Source organism: Chamaea fasciata, unplaced genomic scaffold (genome assembly GCF_029207755.1).
Source record: "Chamaea fasciata isolate MVZ Bird 193981 ecotype frontalis unplaced genomic scaffold, bChaFas1.0.hap1 SCAF_1, whole genome shotgun sequence".
Taxonomy (NCBI): domain Eukaryota; kingdom Metazoa; phylum Chordata; class Aves; order Passeriformes; family Sylviidae; genus Chamaea; species Chamaea fasciata.
The window spans coordinates 141,827,333-141,854,759 of record NW_027094086.1 but is presented as its reverse complement, the minus strand read 5'-3'; the positions used below and the strand labels follow the sequence as shown (position 1 = coordinate 141,854,759).

The following is a 27,427-nucleotide window of genomic DNA, read 5'->3' as shown; positions in this document are numbered from 1 at the left end:
CTTCATGTTTCCTTTATCTCACAGCTTAAGATTATGAACACCCCCAATATTGATAAAAAAGAGTAATGAGGCTGACAAACAGCCAAAAATGTTTTCTTGTGCCAGTTTATGTTAACTGGACCTAGACAGTAAGGTAAATACTAGATGGCATACTGAAATCTGACTGAACGTTGCCCAAACTGTCAAGCTAAACTGAACTTTATACAAAACAGACTCCCCTGACTGATTAGGGATTCGCCCACTGCACTGCACTGCGCACTCAGCTTGGTGGAATTTACTGTCACGCTGCTCAGCCTGGAGGTGGCTGATGCAAAGGCAGCTGGAATTACCACACCACAGAATGAAATCTGTCAGTATGAGAGACAGCTCTTTTTATAGCAAACAGCAGACATGGTTTCAAACAAAACACCATTTAATACTAGAGTTTTACATATACAAAAATATTTCATTTATATAGTACTCATGTGTGATTGGAGGACTGAGGCTTCACTAAAAGATTAAAGTCTGTCTTTGCCATGTAGAGCATGTAATTCTTGCTCTCAAATACTGTATGGTTAGAAAAAATTTCACATCGTTATTTTGCGAAGGGGAGCTTCTAACTGGTTTGGTGAACACTGTTGAAAAACAGCAATGAGTATTTCAGTTGGACCATAGCACTGCCAGAAGTTACTAAAAACCCCTAATGCTGTAGTCACACAGATTGGCTTGTTTTCTGTGGATGTTCAGCTGCAAAGTCATCGTTTGACCCATGAGGGATCTTTGGTGATATCTGCATTTTCTGGGCCAAGTATAGCTTGACCACGAGTGCTCTTCCCAACTGCAAGGTACCTTGAAAAAAAACAAACCACAAACAAGTGAGAAACTGCTACACTCAGTTAACCACAGCTCTGCTATAGAAGTTAAAAATGCTCCGGTCTCAGGAAGTGTCCTTTGCTACATACACCTTGCGTTTTGCTCAATCACGACAGTCTCTCCTTAACCCTGAACTTGGCAATAGTCTAATTCTTACATCCACATTGGAAGAGAAGTCAGACACAAAATGCTACAAGTGGAGTAGAACCAGCTCATATAGTCTCTACCCGCGCCTACGCATATAGTCTACCCAGATAGTTTCTGGGCCTTTCAAAAGTAAATCAAACCTAATCTCCCACAAACTCAGAGTGTAGGAGGGAGTTGTATGTGCTAAACATGCAATAATAAGCAGGATATAATTAACATATTCTTTTCTAGGTTACAGAAGAAAATAGTGAAAGTAGTACAAAAGAGGGAAGAAATCCAGTAACTTAAATATGACAACTGAGCACAGGCTTACTTGTTTGATACATCAACCAGGTTATCACTGTTGACAGCAAAAAGTTGTTCTCTGTGCGACTGCTTCATTTCATCTGAAATCCCATATAAGAAATGACCCATTCCTAGGGAAAAGAAAACAAAACCACACACTGCTCTGGTGCACTGGAATCCGTCACAGCCACATGCAGGAATGAGAGCAAACTACAATAGGAATGTGTGCTGGGAAGGAACAGAGACTACCATGAAACCATCATTCTGAGAGAATATCCAACTGAATCAAGCATCCTAAGTTAAAACCAGGGTGAGCTAGTAACAGTTTTCTATTTAGGAAAAAAAAAAAATCTATTTTAGAAAATGATTTAGTCTGTCAAAAATTTGAACATAACGGTGGTCCAGGAAACTTAAGACATAATTCATTCTGAAGAGTGTCAGTTCTAACAACTTTTAAAACAAACTTCATTTCATGAAGCTTCTATTTTTAGAACTATTTTTTATTTTCAATCCGTTTTGATGTATCTGTGACATGAAGGTTTGCTCAGATTTCTGTACTACACACACAGCAATCTGCAGAAAAGTGCTTTAATGTTTTGTTGGGAGTACTTGCCCACAGCGTTTTAATACTAAATATTACTCCTTGAACAACCAAAGAACTCCAAAATACTCACAGAAAAGCTTTTTGTCAGCCAAATAACCATAGGGAAATAAAGGTGGCTGGGAGGATTTGAGTCAACTAGTCCAACCTCCTGCCCAAGGCAGGGCTGACTTCCCAGCCAGGTAAGGTTTTCACATCCATCTGGTAGGGCTCAGTGACTCAAGAGCATGAAGGGACAGGCGTTCTTGCACCATTTCCCAGGCCTCTGGAACAGAGCTCTCCTATTCAGTGCTCTGTTAAGATCTGTGTTCAAATGCCAAAGAAGGTTCGTCATCCCTTCTTGACATCAACACCCAACATGCAGGCACTGCACTCTTCTGCACCTCACACTGATTGCTTTCTAACTGCCCAGACCAAAACCAGATTCTGACAGGTAAAAGCTTAACTTGAAATGTTCTTGTTTAGAAAGTTAGTGTTAATACAAGCACATTTTAAAATACCACTAATCTTAGCCTTGCAATTCCTTTGTGTATAGGAAGGAAACGTATTTTAACTGGGCAAGTTTTGGCTTGAAATTCAGCTGAGAACAAGGGAGGGGGGAGGGAAGTGAGGACAGCAAAGCTACGTGTCAGTAAACTGAAAAGAGACTACCAATGAATCATGAGTGCAGATCTGCAAAGAAGCTAACACCCTCCACCCCAGCAGCCAGCCTTCTGTGCTTTAACTTCTTCAGAGAACATATGCAAAAAGGGCTAGTGACATTCACAGTCAATGTGCCAGTTTGAGTCAGGAACGTAATCCCTCGGCTCATTTTTAAGCAGAGGACCAGGATTTCTTTTCATTTGTCTGCTCTCCAAACCTAAAATAATTTCCTCAATCTACCTCCATTCGACATAGAGGAGCAGTATGAACACAAAACTTAAGCAGAGCCTGCGTGGATGTGGCGTTTCTGAAAGGGAGCAACAGAAACCGATGGATTCACTGAAACTGCCATTACCCCTCAGCTGCCAAACACAAATTTTATCATCTGACACAGTTTAGCAAACTATTTTCTTCCCTTTAAGCCTAAATTAAAAAGCAAATGCCCTGGGAGGATGATGAGAATGTACCTTTGTCTGAAGGAGCTATTGGTGCATCCACAGCAGCAAACACTGCTAGTTTAGCTTCGTCAATATCTTGCTGTGTGAATTCTCCAGATTTGGCCCATTCCACTGCTTTTTCAAATGCTTTCAAAGTGGCTAAAGAATTTGGGTCTCTTAGAAGAAAAAGGAAACATAAAAATTGCTTACATCAGTTCTTACAAAATGAAAAACTGCAATTCCTTTGTTCTCACTTCATTTGTAATTTACTATGCATCACACAAACATACACGGGTGAAAACAAATTTTAAACTTCCCTTTTTTGTACAAAAAGGTGTTTTGGGGTTTGGTTTTGTGTTTCTTTTCCAGAAGAAAGTGGTGTTACAAACCAAGCAGATTTACAGTTTTAGATACACAGGTACACAAGTTCAGCTGCCTAAAAGTAGTTCCAAGACAGTGTAGAGAGAAGTGGTGTAATAAAAGCAGGTCAGTGGGCCCCAAAAGCACCACTGCCATTACTGCCCACACCAGGGATATTTATGATATGCCCTATCTTCTCTCAGCTGCTTTTCTTGCCACACCTGTTTTTACTTTCTGTATAACAGGTGCCACAGGTTAACTACTACTGGCAAGTTAAGGACTACCAGGACAAGTCCTACCTTGTTGAAGCTTCACAGAAAGGCCAGGCTGCTCAAAGCTCAGTTAGGATCCCTGACCAAGCACTGTGCCAGGCTGCCTTTGGGCTAGGAAAACAACTGAAGCCAGGACTCCATCCACACAACATTTCTAGGGGGGATTACAATTATAATACCTCCAGTTCAAATTTCATCTGAAAATGCCCTGGTAAGCCAAATACAAGGTAACTGTTCTGGACTGGCAAAAGAGAGGAATAGAAAAGAAAGAGAAAGCAGTTCTAGCTCATCACCAGCAATGTTTTCTGCTGAATCTCTGATGATTTCAGCCAGTTGCTTTAAGGAAGCTGCACATTTTCAAACTCAGGACCTTAGGGAACATCACCATTCTACTCCGTGGTCTCAAATTTAGAGTAGTCTTGAATTCCTTTTTTAGGGCCTCCTTAACCCAGAAACAAGTGAAAGCCAGTTACACATAAATCTGATACTGAGACGGTAAACACCGAAGTGCAGAGGTGCAGCAGTGGTTGCTACCACCAAAGATAAATGAAGCTTTCCCAAGGACACAAACAAGAGAAAGCAAGGATGGTTTTATTAGGCAATCTAACTTCATCAGCAATGAATCACTCACTTAATTTCATCCCTTTTATTTCACTTCTTGCAAGACTGCTAAATGAAGTCAAAAATAAGACAGAGCCAAATGCAGTCAGTGGTCCCCTCAGCCACCAAGAGGAAAGAAAGGCTGTTTACCTGTAGGAGTAGAATGTGAATATGCCATTGGGACTAAGTTTAGCACCTCCACCATAAGCCCCTCCTTTCTCTCTGATCTCTGTGTGTAAGAACTTAGCTGTCATCAACCGTGCGAGAATTCGAAGGCTGAAATGAGAGAAACAGAAGCAGGGAAGATGTGAAGTGAACTGTGCAAGAGTAACAGTGTCAACGGCCCCTGAAGCTCACCCAGATCCCCACTGGCAATGCACTGCTTCTTGTAAACTATGACAGTTACAGCAGCAATACTCAGTATTTAGTAACAGCTGAATAGTGTCACATCACTGTGCAAAGGGCACTGAGCTTTGTCACATGCAACAGGACTGTCAATCAGGACAGGTCCAAGTAGGCACGGCTGTTTATTCCAAGGTAGGGGAGAGCAGCTCCTCATTACTTAATCTCAGCATTTACAGGGGTGCTCTGGGCACAGCCATGCAACAGTTGCTTGGAAAGACTGTAACAAATGCACTGCAAATCATTTTCTATCACTACTATTTTCTGCAGTCAGCCCAACCATTTCCATTTTGTGCTGTGCAGTGCACAGAGAAGCTCCCTTATGTTCTGCTCCCCACCTGGCATAGTCTGCAGCCGTGTAGGGAACCGTTCGAACGCATTCCCCAATATAGTTCACTGGGAAGGGAAGTACAAAATGGGTCCTCATCTGGCATGGCTTGAAAGTAGGATCCTAGGAGATGAACACATTATTGTCACAGTTAGCAGTGGAGACAATTTATCCATCTGAGAACTCACTTTTTCTGAGAACTAGGAAATTCTGCTAAACATACAGACACAAATGCTAAAGCTGCCACTTACCCTACTCTGCAACCAGTGACATTTTGCTTGTACCTGTATCAGCAATCCAGTACAAAGAATTGCCTTGGAAAACTAAAGGAGAGGGACACCATCCATCAGCTGCCCATCCCTGCACCCCCCCCTTCTCAGTTCTGCAGATTTTGAATCACTACCAAGGAGCTAGGATATAGCCACAGATTTACTTTGATTGAAACACGTGTTTGTAACTCTCCATTTGTGTCACACGTCACCACATCATGTCCCAATCCATCCATTCTAAACACTGAAAACAGAGTCAGAAACTGTCTACCCACAAAAAAAGTTAACTATTTATAACTGCTGCTGTAGTATAAATTCCTGCTCAACAAGCCCCTGCAACAGACTCAATTCTTCCTTACAACCTCACTTCCAAACTTCCAGTCCTCCTCATGTCTCTGGGCCTCTGCAGAGCTCACTCCTTTGCCCCTTTCACACAGACATCTGCTTGTGAGCTCCCTTAACCATAAGCAGATCCTTACACACCTCAGTGCTGCTATTTCAGAACTCCCCATCCTTTCTTAAATTCAGAAACCCCATTCCCAGATCCTCACACAACTCTGGCTGGGTGAAGCAGAGCAGTGTATTTACAACACTGGGCTGGGCTCTCCCTGCCCCTCTCTTCTAAAAGGAGAGTTCAGGGTATGCTTTTCATTCCTGTAGCCAAATACAGATCTTCATTTTCATCTAATTTTTACTAATTCTCCTCTGTCAGGTGTCATTCACAGAATCATTTAGGGAGGAGACCAAGGAAAGGAAGGGACTAAGTGGAAGTGATTAAGTTTGATGTTAGTTGTGGAACTGGAGGGCATGAATTATGTTTCAGTGCTGTGCTTCTTTAACAGCTTAAGATGAACCATTACCATCAGTAACAGCCCTGTAATACCAATATCCCCCAGAAATAATGTACTTACACTAACCAACTTCCTTGTGATCTGCAAACCAGTAACCATTTCACATCCCACAGGTTTCACTTCTGAAGATTTCTACAAGAGAGACAGTCCTCATATTAAAAGATGATTTAACAATTTAGACCAAGACTACTACAAATGCAACCCCTTCCACTCAAACCTCTTTAAGGTAATCATCAAACCATGCCTTCACAAACATAAGCAAGGTACTCAATTACTTCTTTATATTTCTTAAACAAATGCCAAATTAATTTTCTTCCAAGAGTAATCCAGCACTGAGAAACACCAAGACCCAGATTAAATGAGGCCCATAAAGTTACAAACTATCATTTCACCCATGGGTAAGGAACTGGGAGCTTATTCCAGTTTCATCAGAAATTAAGACAGATCTGCACAGTGACAGAGCAGATCCTTTGTCAACACCACTGAATCAAGCATATTTTGTGCCAAATGTCCTGAACACCCTGACAACAAAACAAACTCATATGCAACAGAGGAACTGCACATCATGCCCTATTTGCTTTTGGCCAACGTTTCAAGTAAAGCTCAGCTAAAAAAGAATTAGTTTTATGCAACAGGGAAAGGAAGAAATTCTTCTTCCACGCCCCACGCCAAAGCAGTAACCCCAGGGTGAGGCTTAACAGCTGATCAACTGCATTTCTATTGTCCACTGTGCTGCAGTGAGGACACTCCATGGCAAAACACAGAACAACTGATCACAGAGATGTCTGGCAGATTTCTTCAGACATCTTTACATGGACGCAATATCTGAGTTCAAATTGTTCCTGATTGCACAATGGTATTGACATGATCGAGTCAACTGTATTTGATGCCCTAATGACAAATGACAATTTCTCACCTCAATCACATGTGGACGAACAGGTTTTCTCTCTTTTTTACTTCTGGCTATGCCCCTTAGAAAGTTTTCTACTTCTTTAGATGCTTCTGGTATCTGCTGAGGTGCTGCATTCACGGAACATCTGTCAAAAATATATATCAAGTTTTTAAATATGGTTTTGTCTTTTCATAGAGTCTTTTATAATTTTTATCACTTTGTCTTTCTAAACATTTTCTATTAAATCATGAGAATGCTAGGTCAATGATCCCAGGTAATCATTAAGAGAGAGAAAGGCATAATACTCAAACTAGCATCTGATTTAAAAAAAAAAAATTACAGTCCAATTGCTGTTCTTCTGCTTGACCCAGAACACTTTCAGACCAATAATTGAGCAGTAGCTGTCAAACCACTTCTGTGCACAACACAGAACTAATTCAGTTTTGCAAATAAATATGTCTCTGAAGGAAAATAATGCCCTCTGTATCTTCTCCTTACAGGCAGCCCTAACGTGGTTCTGAACACTACAGATATTTACGTAATTTCATTTATCATTTCATGCTTTAAAAAACAAAACTTTGCAACTTATGTCACTTCAAATGGATCTATTTTTGGAACTAATGCATCTGACATTAAACACCCTAATGTTTAAGAGAGTAAAGCTCTCTTTACTTTTTCCAATATATGCATAAAGCAAGTTTCAGAATGTCACTGCTTTCCTTTTAGGAGAGAAACAAAAATCCAAACCAAACCAAATTTGACTGTTACAAAACAACGTATCAGTACCTGTCTAATGGGCACCTTTAAGGGAAAAATAAAAGGTAGATTTTTGACTATTTCTGTACAATCATACAGGTCACTTACAAGCTTTGGGTACAACTGTTACCTATAAAATTTGCTTTAAATTTCTCATTCCATTTAAAAACTGAACAAAATGAGCTACCTCTGTAAGCAAGGGGGATTTAAATGAACATTTCTGTAGTTTTTCCGCAGACGTCCCATTTCATAAAACCCCAGTACACCATGAAGTGCACAGAGAAAAGCATATCCACAGGCCATAAACTCTCTTTAACCAAAATGCCCCTTTTCTTTTTAGCTCACCTGATGTTGTCACTATTCAATAAATACTTCTTAATGCGCGGTAGTTTGCGTAGTATTGGTTTAATATCAGGCATTTCTGCTATTCTCTTCATCAACTTCACCTGTGCAGGAAGGGATGGCAGAAAGACCACAGGTTAAATCAACAGGAAGAATTAACATAAACCAGCCTGTAACTCCACAGTCAAGGATTTGGGCCTTGCTGAAGGGCATTATTAACTTCTCACCTGATCCATCCCACTGAACATTTCCTGCAGCTCTCCAGAAGGTGTAAGGTTTTTGCTGGCTCTAATAGAGGCATACAAATGCCCACAATCTGGAATGCCATTTGACAGCTCCTGGGCAGTCTTCTTAACTAGCACTCTGAAATGTTCTTCCTCCTCAAATCTTGGGCTGAAAAGGAATACAAGCAGGTCTCATGCAAAAGGACACCAATGAAATATATTTTACTGAAACATTCACCATCCCAAGTTCAACAAAGTGCTTTTAAACTGTTGATTGTCCATTTAATCCACTATATAGTCATGCTTTTGATGCAATGCGTAAGTTTAGAAGGACATCAAAGATAGAATTACGGAAATAAATCCCAAAGTAGGATCTCTAAGAAGAGGAGAATGGTTGGGGAAAGAGTGAAAAAGAGAACCCCAAAACACATGCAAGCCCACAAACAAACAAAACCCAATGTACTGTACTTGTTAAATATTTCACTCCATAAATTCATCATGTCTGGCAGATTTCTATCCAAGCACAGAGATGAAAAGAGCACACCCTGAAGGAAAGAAATAAACAAAACACAAAAAACCCTTCACACAAGACAACCACAGCAATGGCCCAAGAAATGCACAGTAACTTTTCATGAAGTGATGCAATGATGCCAAGCTAATGCTACACATCACAAAATCACTCTAATGCAGGCTGTGCTACTGAAATCAGAGCAGACATGAAATGTGATTGCTCTTCTTGCTAAGCAAGCCTGGTAATTCCTCAGTTTCTTCTCAACAGCAGGCAGCAGTTCAGACACAAAATTTCCAATTTTTTCCCATGAAATACAAGTTTTGTTCTGGGGTGCACCTTTCTCCAAGGGAATTCCCTTAATTTAACTCCAGGATCCACAGAGGGCAGACCCCCAGCAAGTTTGCAGAAATCTCCAGAAATATTGCCAGAACTGATATGCCCAACACACAGATCTAATGATGCTGCCAACACTGACATCACACGTTAACAGCAATCTCTGTGTGTAACACCACACCATTATGGCCCCTACCCTCTGCTTCCAAAGTATTTTGGAGCACTCAAAAATATGGTGACAGATGCTAGTGAAGCACTGCCTTAGACAGAACACCCACATCAAGCACTCCTCTAACACAAAACACTAAGTTACTGTTTTTATCTAAATTATATCTTACAAGAGAGGCAAGAGTCCTTTCATACATGAAGTTTACAATGCACATTAGCTTGACCCTCTACCCGGAAGCCCTGACTGTCCCTCAGCTACAGAACTCTTACTGCAAGTGTAACATCTGCAAGGTTACGTACGATTAATTTACCTGCTCATAGACATCCAGGTGTGAATCATCTGAAATGATATGTGGGCTGACAGACATACCACCTGTTTTTAGCTCTATTTTCTGGGCTTGTTCCCTGTAATCCAGGGCTCCACATCCCATCCTGTAAAAAACAAGAGAGATTTGTTCCCCTTTTCAGTGTATGCCAAAACCAAAATCCATATAGCATTTGTAAAGTAGTCTACTTAAGATAATATGAATTTGGGGCATTGTCAAACAAACATAATACCTCATGCCTTATAAAAGCTTCCCCAAGCTTTTCAAGTAAAGCATCAGCTAATTTAAAACGCTGTATTAAAAACCATGCTTTATGTGCAGGCTTGCTACCAGCATCCGTAAGAACTACATTAAAAACATCACATCAGTTGTTCTTATCAATAATAACATATTCCTCCCAGCCCAGATCACTTGCTCAGCTCTGCGCTCCTCTTTCCCCTGTGGTGGGGTTACTCTTTCTGTCCTGACGTGGCAAAATTGCACCAAAAGTCTATTTAAGTGAAAACTTTAATCTCTGCTAGGCTATTTCTCATTTATAGAAATTTTCCGACCTGTTGAGGGAACGCTTGTGTTGACACTGGGAAAAAGGCAATGCAGAGACTTTTTGCAGAAGGGGAAACAACTTGGCAACACTGGGAAATAAGACAGTTTTCTGCAGGAAACCAACTTATCAGCCTTTCCCTTTTACAGTAAGAACAGATGCTGGAATTATTAAAGGCAGTATTAGTATTTTGGCAAGCTGTGTTACAGCCTGTTGCTTCAGCTTCTAAGAAAGTCACTCTCTCACTTGGTAATGACGTTGCAGAAGAGTGGCACATATGGCTTGAGCTCCTCAGGAAGCGTGTTCAGGCTGGAAACAGCTCGGAAATACACCACCCCATTGGTCGGCTGAGCACAGTACTGGACAGGAATTTCATCAGCTGGGGATAAACAAACAACAGCAAAGAATAACCAGCAGCTTCCTACTACAAACACAGAAAAGTAAAATGATTTCTTACAAGAATCTCTCATTAAGAATTATTTCCTGCTGGTGTTTCAGAGCCACTTCCTGTTTAAATTTTGCACACTATACTGAATGCTGGACCAAAGGGGTTTTTCTGTTTCTGCCTATGGTAAGGTAATGGACATCTGGACAATCTGATTAGAGAATTCTTCTATCAGAGGAATTTTAGAGACAACATTCAAACAAAAGAAGTAGTAACTTGTTCCTAAACAAGTCAAAGAGTTTCTCCTCCTTATTTTTGCCTTCACCCCTTTAAAAACTGAGGAAAGCAGCTTCTTGTACTGTACACTCTTCCTAAGCCAGGCCATTAAAATATAGACATTAGAATTTTCACAAAACCAGGGCATTTTTTGCATCAAAATTATACAGTCTTAACATTTGCTGGTAATTTTTGAAGAAGATTCGTCTGTTAGAAATAGACTACAGAACAGTATTTACCTGCAAAATTTTGACATAACTGTAACAGAATTCAGGTCTACCATCTCCTAGCAGTCCCTGGAGAACCAACTAGCAAAGCAAGGAAAAACCTGCACTTAGGTTATGAGGAATGACAGTAACTTACTTTTTTTCCCATGGCTCCTGAATGTCCTGCTCGGGTAAAAAACAGGTAGGGAGGGACAGCAGCAAGGAAGGCTTGCTGCCCCAGCTGCCAAGGGCTCTGCAACCTGGGTAAGCCTTTGGAAAGTGCACTGAATGTGCCAGGCAAAGACTCCTCTGACTGCAGGGCAAGGTGGGAGCGTGCCTGCAGCAGGGAGCTGCCATCAGGAGCTCCTGCCAGCCCTGGGGAGGCCTGGAGGCTGTTCTCTGTGGCCCCTCAGAGGCCACGGCTCTGCGGATCCACTGCCGTGTGTGCCCAGAGGTGCTGGGCTGAAGTGGAGGGAAAAGAGCACAACTGTGGGCCACAAAGCCAGTCCCTGTGCTGGGCAAGGGGCCACAGCTAGGCCAGCAGCCAGGGAAGGACCCAACAGCGCTGCTCTTTGGGACACGAGACAGTGGTGACACCAACCTGTGAGTGTTGTCTCCAGCACAGTGAAGGGGATTTTGGGCTCAATGTCAGACACTTTTAAAGCTGGGAGACAAGAGGTATCCTGAGGTTTGCTTTGAAGAGCAATTAATTCCAAACCTAGTAAGGAGAGAATATCAAATTGTCATTTTCAGCTTGTAGCGAAAGTGCTGTCAAGACCTAAAACCTACTGAGATGATGCAGACCAGAAAAACTCAAGAGTCAAGTTTGGAGTCTTCTATTGGCTATTTTGCAAATACTTTACTAAAGCAAATTCTGCAGATTATCATGTAACAACAGCAAAGAGAACACTTTTGTTAGATTCTCTTTCTCATCCCCTCTTCACAACGTGTTTACAGTGACATGTAATTTAATCTTTAAGTGACATCTGCCAGTCTGTCCTGTCACTCAGTTCTGCAGGCATCGACCCAGACCTGGCAGATAAGCAGCTTCTTTCTAACCCCATCCACTCCAGCTCTTACTCAAGTGCTCTGGCAGAACACTGATGCAGCTAAATTGTTGTGATTACTTTCACATTTCAGACTTTCAGACACTAGCTGGTCACCTCTGAGTACTCTCCAATTTATCTCTGTAAGTAGAAAACCTCCTCTGATTTCGTGCTTCCCTATCTCCTGTCACACACCAAAGCTTCAGAAGATTAATGCCACATTTTTTGAGGATTTCTGTGACTAGACACCGCTTTAACAAAATTAGATGACTGCCCACGGTTTTTAAGCGTAAGTTATTCTCCAGAATAAGTTAAACCCAGCATTACTTTTACCGTTGGCTTTTAACCAGAAAATACAAGAAATTTAATAATTATAAAATGTAAGTTTTGCAGGAGCATGGAGCAGACCTCAGGCTCATAAATAAACAGCTTCAAGGTACATGATATGTAAGTATCTGAAGAGAGGGTGCCCAGACGATGGAACCAGGCTCTGCCTGGTGGTGCTGAGCAGGACAAGAGGCAATGGGCAGAAACTGATGCACAAAAAATTCCAACTGAACATGAGGAAAAACTTCTTTATTGTGCAGTGACCAAGCACAGAAGAGACTGCCCACAGAGGATGTGGAGTCTCCCTCACTGGAGATATTCCAGAACCCCCTGGATGCAATCCTGTGCCACATGCTTTAAGATGTCCCTCCCTGAGCAGGGAGGCCGGCCCAGATGATCCACAGCAGTCCCTGCCAATCTGACCCCTTCTGAGATTCTGTGAATTCATTCTCCACTCAATGCAAGTTAACATGGGAAAGAATAAACAGATTGGTATTTTAAAACATTTTCCTTTCTTCTGCCCTAATGAAGATATTGATTATTCTATTTTTGAGTGTTAAAACTAACAGAATATACAACCACAAACTGTAGTGTAAGCACTGCACTGCATAGCCCTGTAACAAATATACACAAATTTGCAACAAAAACACCCCATCCTTTACAGAGCAAATGCTGGAGAGTACCTGAGAATTTAAGATATTCTACAGAAGAACAGCTAAAAAACTGTTATACAAATAAAAATGTGAAAAAGCAAGTCAACCTTTTTCAAATATTTGTGTTTTTTCTTCTTCAGAAAGTGCATTGACCTTTTTTTCCAGCTTTTCTGCTTCCATTTTAGCTTGTTTGTCATGGTAGTCTTCCTCTGGACTCATTGACAGAGTCAATTTGTGGGGATTATCCTGCAGAAATATATCGCAAAACAAAGCATTAAGTCTGAGGGCAACTTCATTGCCTCAGATTACTGCTCCATTAGCAACAGATAAACAGCTTGTGCACCATTTGGTTTGCATGTTATCAAAAGTATCCCAACCACACAGACTGAACCCTTGGTTTCATACAGCACAAGACACTATGGGGGAAGAGGCTGCTCACCACAAGGACAAGCACCAACAGCCTTCTGCTAAGTTTCAGTCTAGAGTCAGAATCTCTCAACAGCACACAGTACTCATTAGTTTAATTAAATCCAGGTCAAACAACTGTACATAACACTATAGAGCTACATGCTCTAAGTTTTATCTGGAGGGTGTTTGAGATGGGGCAATTCAGTTAAATGCAGGACGGTTTGATTCAACACCTCTTTCAACCTGCCCAAGCTTGAGTGCACAGAGATCCCATATGATGTAGAATGTGCATGCCTTATCCTGCTCAGAAATGCTTTACACATCAGCCTTGCTGCCACAGAACTCCAGGCATTATGCAAGTGTCCTAACTGCTGTTGAATTCTTCTTTGTTCATACCAGACTGTGGAATTTCAATATCAAAATTACTCAAGCAGCTTCCATTTTCCATAATAGGAAAGTCAAAAGACAGTGACCTCAAAAAATGCCCATTTCAATGCAGGAGTCAAACAGCAACATTTGGCACTGATAGACACCAATAATTTGGGACAAGGTAATCAGATTCCGTTTTATGAGTTTATCTCCCTCGTGCCTTGTGTGAAACGACTACAGAAACCTGACTGCAGAGTAAAAAAGTGGGAAATGCAAAATTAACCAGCCATAGTAAAATGGATAGGGTCAGTGGCATTCTCTCCCTTACTCCCCGCCTGCCTGCTTTAATAATTTCCCAGCACAAGGTACAACAGTGCATAATCCTATGATGTAAGAACATCCAACTATTTTCATCATTTCCTACTGAGATGTGCCTTTGCCTCAGCCCCCTCAACAGAACTGCACAATAAAGGACATTCACAAAAATACTGCACCTGTATTTCTTCCCTACACAGCTCCCTACTACCTCCAGACACTAGTAAATGTTCTTAGGAAAACTGATTCCAACTGATGCCACCGCCTCTTGTTGCTTTTGAGTATATTAGAATCAAGATTTACTCCAATCAGGGTGACAGTTACTTATAATAAATCTGCCTTTCAAAACCAACAAGTTAACTAGGAAAAAAAGAAAAACCCAAACAAAAATCTCAGAAAAAAGCAAACAAACAAAACAAAGCCAACAAAACAAACAAACCCCACAAAAAACCCACACCACTTTTGCATTGCTGTCACTGGATTTTTTTTTTCCCCTGGAATTAACTAATTCAGGGCTTCAGAACTATTCAACATTATAATGCCTTTACGGCTTATTTTTTATTTCTGCAAAAACTCCAGAAGAACATATGGTGAGGAAAAGAAGAGAAAGAGCAGAAGGTAATTGGCACTGACAGCAAAATTCAGACAGCAGTTCAATGAACATGAGGAACACCAACACAATCTCCCTTGTAACCAAATCCTTTGCAAGGAAAAGGAGATACACCTTGCTATGTCAATACTAAGGAACACATAACTAGGTCCAAAATTCTCTGTTCACATCTGAACTTATCAGGAATAAGATGTGCCCTTCTATGTGAATCACAGTTTGGTGAAACATTAGCATTTCATCAGTGTTCTATTAAATGTGGTTCCAAATGACCAGCCAGATTTTTTTTTCCTCTCTGAAAAGTCGAAACACAAACCATTAAAATCAACATGTTTCATTTGAGTATGTTGCTGTTCAATCTACACCTGGAAACAGGCAATATGGTGACAAAAAAATGAGCCTTCAGTTTAACTTCAAATACAAAACTGTTATTTAAAAATTAATACAAGATAATTTTCTGCAAGTTTGCCTACCTTGAAATATGTTTTAACTTTTTCCTGAAGAAATCTGGGATTTTCTTTAAGACACTGCCTGAACTGAGAGACTTTATCTGCAATCTTCAGAAGCTCCACTGGATCCCCATCTTGATTCCAGCACGAGGCTATGTACTGAATGGGAAAGAATAATTAGGTAAGCAGGACAATCCATCTGCATTTCTCTAACTGACAACATCCGTGTTCCAAACCACCTTAACACTTATACTTGAATAGCAGACACAGAATGAGTACTCCTAATGTATCTGTAGGGGGAAAAATATTGTTCAGATAAAGATTATATTCCATCATCATCTATCCCCTGTTCTCTCCATTTTTGCCTTTAATTTCACCATACCAAACTACCATTTCTTAAATTACTAGTCTTTTTTTTTTTTTGCACAGCTATGCATATCTGGAAATATACTGTAATACTCTTTAGTCCCTCACAATAAATTAATTTTTCAGCTCAAGAAAGAAGGAAAACAGGAACAGGTGATAAAGACAAAGTAGTACATACACACTACAGTTTAGTATCAACTAGATAAAATGATTTATAGGAAGGTGACTCAAACATGCAAAGTATGTAATTTAGATGAGACTTTGGAGAAATACTAAATAACCAGAAATATCTCCAGGATATTTCTTTTATTTTCTAATTTGAGTTTGCTCAAGTTGCTATTGAAAGTTCTCCAAAACACCACAAGTGTGAGATACCAAAAGTTTTTCCATTTTTACTCTGTGCGAATGGGGAAAAAAACAAAACCAGAGCAAAGTATAAAAATCCCAAGACACATATTAAAAAAAAAGCCTTTTAAAGGCTTTATATAGAGAACAAATGCACCATAACTGTCAAATCCACCTTCTCTTTTCTTACCTCTTTAATTACAAGCAGGTTCATAAGCCTTCAGCATTTTTCAGTAATAACTATTTCTATCTATTCTGTGGAAATTCCCTAATATGATACAAAGCATAGTATTCTTTTAGAACACGCTTGAGCTAATTCTCTTGAAATAAAAGTAGTCACTCCTTACTTAGAAATTACTCCTTACAGGCTGCTGTGGGGTTCAGTCCTGGTTCTCAGTAGGCAGCCTTAAAGTTTAACCATGTATCTAAGAGCATTGTCCAAGCAGTTTTTGAACACTGACAGGCTTGGGGCCATGACCACTTCTTTGGTGTCAGGGCTGATCCCTGGCTGGCAGCTCAGCTCCACACATCCACTTACTCTGCCCCTCACAGCAGGATGTGGAGGGAGGATCAGAAGGGTGAAAGTAAAGGAGCTCATGTGCTGAAATAAATGTAGTTTAACAGGTAAAGCAAAAGCTGGGTGCAAACAGAGCAAGCCAAGGAATTCATTCCCTGCTTTCCACAGGCAGGCAGATGTTCACCATCCCGAGGACAGCAGGGCTCCATCACACACACTGGTGACTTGGGAAAACAAACACCACCACTCCAAACATCCCTTCCTTTCTTCTTTCTTCCGCTCTTACTGCTGAGCATGGGGTGGGATAACCCTTGGGTCATTTGGGGTCAGCTGTCCCCTGGTGTCCCCTCCCAGCTCCTTGCCCATCACCAGCCTCCTGGCAGGTGGGGTGGGGGGACAGGCAGAGAAGGCCCTGACACTGTGCCAACACTGAGCAATAATGAAAACATCCCGGTTATCAGCACAAACCCAGAACACAGCCACTCTATTCCAGCCACCCGGGAAAGCTTGTTCCAATGTGTGACCACCTTCCTGTAACAGCTTTTTCCTAATTTCAAAACTGACGTCACCTGCCTTGACTTTCACAGGACCTTTGACAGTCCCACGCAACATCTTTTATCATTAGATTGGAAAGCTATGGATTTGATGGATGGATAAGGAATTGGCTGGATGGTGACATGCAAGCAGTTGCAGTCCAATGGCCAGCTGATCCAAGGGGATATCAGTAAGAAGCACTGCCTGTCCCTCAGGGGTCTGTACTGGGTCCGACACTATTCAACACCTTTATTAATTACACAGCCAGTGGCACTGAGGGCACTGGCAGCAGGTTTGCAGATGACACCAAGCTGAAAGGAGGGGTGGACACTCTGGAGGGAAGGACTGCCATCCAGAGGGACCTGGACAGGCTTGAGGAGTGCACCTATGTGAACCCTATGAAGTTCAAACAAGGCCAAGTGCAAGGTCCTGCATTGGGGCTGGGGCAATGACCAATAATCAGTACAAGTTTAGTCATTTAAGGTTTGAAAGCAGACCTGCAGAGAAGGGCTTGGGGACAATGGTAGATGAGAAACTGGAACTGAGACCACAAGGTGTGTTCCCAGCCCAGAGAGCCAATTGTATCCTGGGATGCATCAAAAGAATCAGGGCCAGCAGGGTAAGGGAGGTGATGCTACCCTTTTCCTCACTCCCATTAGACCCCATGTGAAGTACCACATCCAGCTCTGGGGCCTGAAGTGCAAGACAGACATCTACCTGTTAGAGTAGACCAGAGGAGGACCACAAAAATGACCAAAGTGCTGGAACACCTCCCCTACAAAGGCTGAGAGATTTGAGGCTGCTCAGCCTGGAAAGGAAGGGGCTTTGGAGAGACCTCACTGTGGCCTTTCAATATATGAAGAGGGCTTGTAAGAAGACAGACACATCCCATACAGGTAGAATAAGCAGCAATGGTTTTAAAGGAAAGAGGGCAGATTTAGATTGGACATAAAGAAGAAATTCTTTACTATGAGGGTGGTAAAAGCCAACTTCAAAGCCAACTTCTAAAATATGACTTCACAGAAACAAACTGACACATAACTCTCCTCTATGGGACAATTAACACTAAATGCTGCAAGATTGGTCTTTAAATGCAAGAAATACTCAAGAGTTTTCTTTTTTAGAATGAAGGCACAGCAGTTGAATCAATTTCAAGACTTAAAAATGTTGAGGGATAAAGTTTTATGCATAAATATTTCATCAGACAGAATTACTCACAACATATGAAGACGTGCCTTAAAGTACTGACTATTAAAATCAGGCATATTTTGCCAGATTTACCATGAAACACGACAGACACTTTAATATCCACAATTTGCCTATTTGGCTGCATGGCAATCTGATTTGAAACAGCTTTTGTTTGTGCTCTCCCATTTACAAATGTCCTGTTAATCCAGGGCTCTGCTTCTTTCTTCTGTGTATATCTAGGAATGAAAACCTGCTCATGCAAAGAAAATACATCACCTGAGAGACAGAAGGCAAAAGAGCCACTGAGGAACTGAAGTTGGTGCCCAGTTGAAAGGAACAGAGCAGATTAAAGAATGAGTGGCTGCAGGAGACCCTGATTTCCACAGTGACTGCAAATACTGCACCTCACTCATTCCAAATATAAGATGACTTGCAGACTGCTTCAAGACACAACATTCTGCTGTGGAATGGATTTTCTGTAACAGTTTGGTATTAAGAGGCCAAGAATCACATTGGTGTACATTTTCCCTTGTGAATCTACAAATTAACTTACAGCAGTACAATCCTAAAGTCCATAGAAAAATACAGTCCTTCTATTTGGCTTTTAGAAAATACACAGGCATCCAGCCAAAACATACAGCTCCCAGAGCCAGTATGATACGCCCCTCACAGAAGTAACCAGTGCTACTACAATCAAAGCTGCTATGCAGGCAAAGACAACAGGCTCACTGCCTGATTAACTCATATACAGTGGAAGTCCACAAACAGTCTGACAGCTACTGAAAAGAAAGAAGAAAGATGTACACAACAGAACAAAGGAAGAGCCCTTAAGTGGAAAGTTTTATACATCAGGACCCGACAAAATGTATTTTATAAAGACACAGGCAGCAGGTTTTTTATAACTGTTCTAAAAAAAACCACACACACAGACTTACAGATGTCAGGGCAAGTCCAAAACTTGTAGATTGATGTTTCAACTGTATTTCAATTTTGTGAAGTAGAGCTTCAATCCTATCTTCCTCAAATCCTTTCCTTTGGGAAGGGGTGAGAGAAAAGGAAATCATATCCATTAACACTGATCACTTAAAGTGAAGTTATGAAAATGAATTATTAGATCGATAAAGGAAGCATTACAACATAACATCTTTCACACTGAATTAAAATTGATGTGAAATAATCTAATCATGTTGTGTCATTTAGAGAAACTGAACTAACATCATTAAACTCCTGAAGGTTACACTAATGAGAACAAGCTACAATACAGGAAGTAGCAGAAATATTACTTCTGCTTTGGTGCCTTTATTGTAATATAACTAGAATTTTAATGCATGTTATTACACATAACTCTGTATTATTACATGTTTACATATTATTATATTAACAAAGTATTCTTAAAAATTTAGCATTACTTACTCAATAACTTCATCAACTGTGTTATCAATTATCTGTTTCACAGTAACAATGTCTCTTTCAGCAATACCCTGTAGACCCACACTGAAATAAGCTTCTCTTGTTGAGCCATTAAACCTAAGAGTAAAACATAACCAACTGTTATGACAGGTACTACAACTTAAGCATTAAGGTTGACAACAAGGGCAAGAGAAGGGAAAAAACACCCGTTGTTTCCACATATACAAACACACAAGATTTTAAAAGCTAGATAGGAAGTAAAGTCATTACCAAAGAGGAAAGAAATGGAACTTAAAAGCATTTTTAGTTCTATTTCAGTAGTAGTAGCCACTGTTAAGAAAACCTACCGCATACAGTTTTAGAGAAAGAAAAACAGCTACAGATGTAAAGCCAGTATTTGCTGTTAATCTTCCCATTCACCTGTAATTTCTTTCAGGTAAAGAAGTCTCCCTTTTTAAGGTGAAAATTTAGCTGCATGTAACACCAAACACATACATTCAACTTAAGCAGGTGAGCGGAATATTTCTAAAGCAGTATTTGTATAGTAAGTGGTTAAGGTGAAGTTTCCCATGTTTGCTGCAATTGTTATCAACTGTCTTAAAAAAAAAAATTTAACAGTACAGACAACTTTGTCCAAGCTGTTAGGCAGGGTTTATCACAGAGGTCATCTTTAAAGAGACATATTGGCACTTGAAGAAATACAGAACACCTAGCAGTTCAAACCAAAGCCAACAAACAAAAAGCAATAGGTGCTCAGGCATTCATAAACAACTACCATTACACGCCTAAAAAACACAAAAAGAATTCAATGGAAGGCTCAGGCACTGGATTCTGCAATGCTCATTTCTGGACTCAACCTTTTTCTTGTAGATTCATCACTACAGTCACTAAGGCAAATGAAAGCCAGCTCACCGAACAGTGCAACTCCATATCAATCCAGCCAACCTGGAAAGGGAGCAGCTGACAAAAAATATAACAACCTTACTTCAATGTCTTAAGACTGATTTCTACTGCCATGCTCTCGAATATTAAGATGTCGACAAGGCCCAGGACTTGCATGAAGCCAGTTACTTCATGCAGAGACAGGTCAAGCCAGGCAGAGTAAGACATTAAATTCATGGGTGAGCATAATAAGGTTTTGCATTCAAACACCTGAGGGAGTCACTGGAGAAAAAGGCATGATTTTTGTCATCCTCAAGTCTAGGAATCAGTCAGATGAATCACGCCTGGAAAGCACTTCCTTCTCTGTGCTGACAAAAAAGGCAAAATGTGATGAGCAGCTGAGTCCAAGCTCAGTGCAGACAGTGCACCCACAGCGCGCTCAGGAGATGGGCTGGGAGCTGCAGCTGGAACCAAGGACTGAGAGTTCCCGTTGGAGCAAGTGTCAGCGGAAACATCCTTTTGTACTGAGGTGATGGCAAGTTAACAGCACCTGATTGCACAAAGGCACATTTGTCACAAACCTACCTACTTCAAAACCACAGACTTAAAGCAATAAAAGCAACATGGTTACAGAGAAGAGCTCACAAACACTTCTGAGTAATACTTAAATGTCCAGGATGAAAAACCCAGGTAAATTAAGGCACTGAAGGTATTCCATACTTTATTCCATCTATACATTTTTATGGTTCATAAACTGTGAACAATACAACTTTGATTAAACCAATATAGCTTCTATCCAAGTACTTTGATGAGCCAAATGTTACATCTGAGAATGCTTTACAGTTCACCAGGAGAAACTCTTACAATGTTTTAATATTAAAGTAAGATTACTCTGGTGTAAATTGCCTGTATAAGAGATTAATTCTTCCAACTTAAAATTGCTTTTTAGTTTTTCTAACATGGCTCACAGTGATGAAATGTGAATTGCAACTTACCCAACATCAGGAGAAAAATCCATACCAACACCAGACTCAATTAAGGCTTTGTAAAAAGGAGAATTCGGCCCATCAACCAACAGTGAAGACAACAGGCTTAAGGTGAACGTTTCAAAAGTGTCTGTAATACTGAAGAAAAAGTATTAGTACTTAAAAACCGTATGTGACACCCAGCATCACTGAGTCCATTTCAAAAGAACTAGAAAACAAAGGCAGAGGCGGCAAGGGAGAAATAACTGTCAGCTGTGAGCCCTGCATCAGACCTTCGGGAAACGGGGGCTTTGCATCTTTCACTTGTTGTAACTACCAGGAAAGCAATTTAAATTGCGCTGCAAGGGGGGATAAGTTAGTAGGAGGGTCATAGAGAAGAGCTGGCACATGGGAATTAAAAGGAAGATAATGCTTTCAAATGTCTCATCCACTGAACAGTTCTGTAAAGCAACACTTGATTTTTCTTGTGTCTACTTGCTAAAGCTAATTATTCAGCAATTACACTTTCATTTACTAAAGCAGGACTGACTTATTTTCCAATGGCATTATTTTCTTTAGAGATGACATTTATCAAGAGGGACTGGGGACAAGAAACATGCCTGCACCTTGCCAAAAGATCTAAAATGAACCTTTTATTCAGAATTTCATTTTGATATACTTACTCTGTCAACAAGTAGCTGACACTGACCGTGGTCTGCTTGGAAGGATCAGCAGCAAAGGAGTCTAAGCCACATGTTACCCTGTGTTCTCTCTGTAAAGCACAATAAATGACCCCCACTAAACTCAGAGCAGAAGTTACAAACAAAAAATTACTTGCATCTTCACAGCATCATCTTTCCAATTATTTAAAATAATTTTAGAGAGGCTCATGAGTAAATTCAAGATCCATGAGCAAATAAACAAACACACGTTATATTAAAAATGTGCATGGCATCTCAATTTTTAGAAGTGGACAATACAGGAGAGGCTGAAGAAAGTCTGGCCATAAATAACAATCTAAGCTGTTTTTAGAAGAAATATTTACACTTCTGGGCAACCGAGGGAGGAAAAGGAGGAGGAGGGAGGAAGAGAACGTGAAAATTATTTTTGACACCATAAGAAAGCATATTTCCTGACACTAAGTATCAGCATTAGCCCTAAATGCTTTCCACTAATAAGTGCTTCAGAGCTTCAAACGGCAAGGGACTTGAAAATTGGAAATAAGAAAAACAAACAACTGCAGGCAATCATTACATTACTGAAACTCAAAAGTAAGTGTAGTTTGTCCCCCATGTAACCAAAATAAAAATACTTCAGCTCATTTACACAATTCCAAACAAAAGAGTAACTCCAGGAGGTTAGGTTTAAATATTAACCTGGGGGAGGTTGGGTTTAGTGGTGTTTGTTTGTTTGTTGGTTTTACTTACAGGCTTTTCCCAGAGTTTCTGTTTTGGGATGTCAGTATTTGATTCAATTCTTTCAAATTTGACCAACGCTTCCTCATGTATTTGCTTCAGATGTTGCTCCAGTGGAAAATTACCATAAGTGAAAAATCTGCATTTCAAATAAAATATTGGGATTAAGAATTTGATTTAATATGAAATTTACAGTAGCTACTTGTACTATACTCTGAATTTCATGTGCTTTCCAGCAATTCTGTTACATCTGGAGCAGAAAATAGTTTGGTGGGTCTTCAACCTATGTAACATAGATAAAATTCACAGATCTCTTGATAAAAATCCACATTTCTCAGCTTGTGGGCCACGAAACACCTTATTATTTTCACTACATTCAGTTTTATTATGTTCAAAATTGTACAGCTGCAGGAATATACAACATTCCAGATAAGAAATATTAGTAATTGAAGCCAGAAACCCAGTGCTCTTTAGTTTCAGATAACAAAATTCTTATGGTCCTCACACTTTCGTGTATAATACAATGATCCCTGTCCTAGGTTTTGTCCGTCTATAAAACGTGGCTGTGCTCCATGGGTCAATCCACCAAACACATTCCCACCCCTAAATGACTTCCACTGGACCAAATATGAACACAAGCTATGCCTCAGGTGAATCTCATCCCCTGATTAAAATCTCAACACCAGTACAGCAGAACACTTGGGATGATGAGAAAAATCTATGGATTGTAAATTCCCTGTCATGACACAAGCTGATGTTCCACAAGTGAATTAAGCAGAATAACAGATTGGCCACAAAATCTGTACAGAAGACAGAATTATTTTCCTGCATGTAACTTTCAAATTGACTTCCAGTTTAAATACCTTATTAATACCAACCAAATCAGTACCTGAATCAAATGACTATCCATTATTTAGAACTCACTGCAGTAGTATGTGATGCAGGAGGAAATTAAATCAATCATTTGTAACTTCTAACTGAATCTGTGTTACTTCAAAGAGGACAAGAGCCCTGAGACTCATCTGTGCTACTTCTATCTTAACTTCCTAACATTGCTGCTAAATATTTACTAGTATGCTCCCTTCCCCCCCAGCTCATATGAGTTCAGGTCAATCAATCCCCAAAACACATCCACATGGTCAGGCAAACAGACATAGCTGAGAAGTTCAGCCTCCTTTCTTTCCTGCTTTCAATTCACTCTTCTCTGCTCTTTCTAGAAAAAAAATCCTTGCTTCCACACCGTTCTTAGCTGCTGTAGGGCACAGGTTATCTCTGTTGCTGGCCACATGGATAAAAACACTGTGCTTCTGGTTTTCTTCTCACAAAAATACAAAGCAAGCGCTCACCCAAATAACTTAGAAGTTAGTCACCAATCTCACATACCTGGAATTGCTTGGATGATAATGTGTGGCATGGAACTGCTTAAGCTGCTCCCATGTAAGGTCAGGAATACACAATGGGTCTCCACCAGAAATTACACCATAAGTGTGATCAGGAAGGATTTTGTTCTGCAGGTGCTGTGCAAATATCCTCTCATTATCTGTCTTAATAGGAAAAAACCACATTTCAGCAAAGGCCATCAAAACACATTTTAAAGACAAAAGCTGCTCAATAATAAGATCTCAGAGCTTTAACTTACAGAACTTCCCCACACAAGCATGCAGTCCCATGTACTTTAATAAAACTAGCTATGTTTCCATATTAATGTAAGGGAGTATTTCACAATAAAATCAATTAACAAGGTGCCTTTCTATACACAAACAAACTTTTGACAGGCTAATTTAAAAAAAAAAAAAATCTATGCAACAGTGTTGACTTTACTGAAGACTTAAATTGTCAAAAGGAGGAATGGGAATCTCTGGTGCAATAATGCCATTGATAACCTACAGCTGAAGCTACTTCACCATCTGTAAGAACTTAAACCAAACATGCACAAAACTTACAAATGCCCCTTTCATTTCATTAAAAACAACTCCTTTGAAGACTAGAGGTGTCTGAGGATCAGCTGGGTTCTCATGTTCTAACCTCCAACCTTCTTGCCTGAAAAATTAGTAACAAGTGTTGAGAGTTTGAAGGTTTTGTTGATTTGGGGGAGGGGGCTTTTTTTTTTTTTTTTAATTTAAAGTTTGCATACATATCAAACTGTCTTACCAGAAATCTAGCTGACGTAAACATGGAAAGAAAGCTGCATCCAAATACACTGACAGGAGGTTCTGAAAGTCCTTGGGATTTTGTGTTGAAAATGGATAGAGTGTGTAATCACTAGCTGCATATAAATAAATGTAAAAATAATTGGAATTTTAGAAAGTCTAAGACGCATTTTGCCATTGCTGATTTTAAATTTCTCATCCACATAAATAACTGGAAGAGAAGAAATGTATTTTTGCTGAGGAATACATGTATTTAACACTGCAGCTATATTACCATGAAAACTTTGCTTTAGCCATATATCCATATAAATAATTAAATGCATTTTTGTATACTACAAAGCTCCAGCTCTACTGGGACTTTGACAAATGAACAAGACTTATTTTGCTGTCTTGCCTTGTTAGCTTTTTAATATCTCACAACATTCACACCCAATAACAATGGCTCCCCAAAGCCAAATTAAGGAGAGCCAACAGACAGCTCTACTGCAATGAAACCTCATGCATTTCAAGTGGTATTATTTCCTTTGGGCTTACCTGTGAATGCATTCATAAAAGTAGAGAGTGACCTGTTTAACATTTTAAAGAAGGGATCTCTGCAGGGATACTTTTGGGAACCACACAGCACCGTGTGCTCCAGAATGTGTGGGACTCCGGTGCTGTCCATTGGAGTGGTTCGGAATTGGATACTGCAAGAGAGAGCATGCAGAGGGATGCAGTCATTTGGGAGGAGAAGTCCAGCCAGCCCTACCAGCACCTGTGATTTATGGGAGCATCATCACTGCCTAACAGCAAACATGGCACACACAGGATGCAGAGATTGAGTTCTTCAGGCTCCTGAGTGCTCAGCCATCTTTTACAGAGGGTGTGCAGCCTCTGCAGTTCTATTTCTGGAGCTAGTGTAGAAGTTATCTGCACATGAGTAAACACATTTCTTTATACCCAAAAGGCTCAAATAAAAAACCTAATGGAAGGTTATGGCTGCATAATCTCTGTCTTTGCGAGTCTGCAAGGCAGGAACTGGACCTCAATTAAACACTGACCCTGTTTTGAGCAGCAGACTGAAACAACTGAGTTCATGGTATCTGTTCCAACCTGAAAAATTCTAAGAAGCCCTATAAAGGAACTACTGTCCTCCCTGTTATCACAGAATAATGCAGCCATGATGCTGGATTACAACTGAAAAAACACAAGGTGACGCGGAGATTGAATGTGTAATACCTATAATAATGACTTACCTGAACAGATTATTGGAGTCCTCCCGAGCCACATGTAAATACCTGGCTCCTGTACCATCGTGACTAAGCTTCACTGCAGTCAGGAACAGCTCAGGAACAGCTGTCACCTGCATTGGAAGAACACATCTGTATTGCAGTGTGACTTCAACTAGGTTAAATAAACTGTGCATGATACAGGAATCAGTTTGTTGGTCCTATATATAATACCAGCTTATACAGTATTAAATTTTTGCTCCTGTGGTTTGAGGGAGAAAAATAATTATGCAAATGGAAAATAAAACTTAAATGAAATTTACAACCCAATGAAAATATACTACCACAAAAGAACCATACTCTTATGGTACAGATAAAAATTCAATCAGAAATACTAGAAGAAAAGACATATATTCAAAGGTCAGTGCTGGGGCAGATATAGAAAAAGCAAGGACTCTGTTCTACCACTAGCTCTGTCACTAGCAATCACTTTTCACAAATAACATTTACTCACTACTCCTGCTTTTTTCCTTTAAAAAAAGTAGAAAGAAGTTCAACATATTTCCACAGCAGGTTTCCAACGGAGGTATTCTAAGTACCTTAGGAAATAAAATATTACTTGAATGTGTTTATCACACTCACACACTGGAGTTCTGTTATCTGCCAGGACTTTTAGAAGGCCCCACTGAATGGTCACATCTGCGGCAGACACACAAGCTCGTGGGGTGCATTTTTTACTCCAGAATTAGTCCCCTACAAGAATATGTATTAATGGCACCTGAAGTACTTGTTTACAGAGAAGGAACCCCCGAGTCATTTTTATGACTGACCACGCAAAGCAAGTATTTAATGCGCAGACGCCGGGCCTCCCCCAGCTGCCTTCCAAGTTTATGAACACAAACAGAGGAAACGCCGGCGGCGGGCGACGCTCACCTGCTCCACGGTGAAGCCGTGGATCTGCTCGCCCACCCGGTACCGCAGCGCTCTCTCATTCGCGGCAGCGCTCTTCCACCTCCACGCCCTCCGGCTCAGGGACCTGAAACGACACCATTCCCTCTAAACGAACGCGCTCCAGCCGGCGGTGCCGCGACCGACGCCGGCCCGGGGAGCAGGGCCCTGGGCCCGGAGCTCCGCGTCCCTCGGCCGGGGACCGGGGCGGCGCAGGGCGAGGGTCCCGCCCGCTCCCGCCGGCTCACCGGCCGCGGCCCAGCAGCGCTCGGTAGCGGCTCCACATGGCTGAGCGGGCCAGGCGGGCCGGGCCGGGCCG

At 40.7% G+C, this 27,427-nt stretch overlaps 1 protein-coding gene across 3 annotated transcripts; it reads right to left on the bottom strand.

Annotated features, from left to right (window-relative positions):
• Positions 1–394: 394 nt before the first annotated feature.
• Positions 395–27,427, bottom strand: PITRM1 (pitrilysin metallopeptidase 1). 3 transcript variants are annotated; one of them, XM_066200384.1, is made up of 27 exons: positions 27,357–27,427; positions 27,094–27,196; positions 26,188–26,294; positions 25,487–25,638; positions 24,954–25,068; positions 24,746–24,842; positions 24,186–24,346; positions 22,815–22,941; positions 22,071–22,159; positions 21,418–21,546; positions 19,544–19,657; positions 19,066–19,162; positions 15,205–15,339; positions 13,140–13,278; positions 11,608–11,724; positions 10,386–10,518; positions 9,584–9,704; positions 8,729–8,805; positions 8,264–8,429; positions 8,040–8,140; positions 6,963–7,083; positions 6,107–6,178; positions 4,937–5,049; positions 4,347–4,472; positions 2,995–3,140; positions 1,313–1,415; positions 395–828 (listed from the first exon to the last, which is right to left on the bottom strand). In XM_066200384.1, exons 1-27 carry the CDS (start codon positions 27,392–27,394, stop codon positions 735–737), a joined length of 3,093 nt encoding a protein of 1,030 aa, XP_066056481.1. In that variant the 5' UTR covers positions 27,395–27,427; the 3' UTR covers positions 395–734. The 3 variants fall into 3 exon arrangements, with proteins under 3 accessions (XP_066056481.1, XP_066056490.1, XP_066056498.1); XM_066200393.1 differs by having other exon boundaries at positions 6,113–6,178; XM_066200401.1 differs by lacking the exons at positions 24,746–24,842; positions 24,954–25,068; positions 25,487–25,638; ... (1 more) ...; positions 27,094–27,196; positions 27,357–27,427 and adding an exon at positions 24,442–24,487 and having other exon boundaries at positions 24,186–24,342.

Coding starts and splice junctions, on each gene's coding strand:
- PITRM1 (XM_066200384.1), bottom strand. CDS start 27,394: ATGTGGAGCCGCTACCGAGCGCTGCTGGGCCGCGGCCG. Junction 25,639..26,187: donor GACTCCAATAATCTGTTCAG/GTAAGTCATTAT, acceptor TCTCTCTTGCAG/TATCCAATTCCGAACCACTC. Junction 13,279..15,204: donor AAGTTAAAACATATTTCAAG/GTAGGCAAACTT, acceptor ATATTTCTGCAG/GATAATCCCCACAAATTGAC.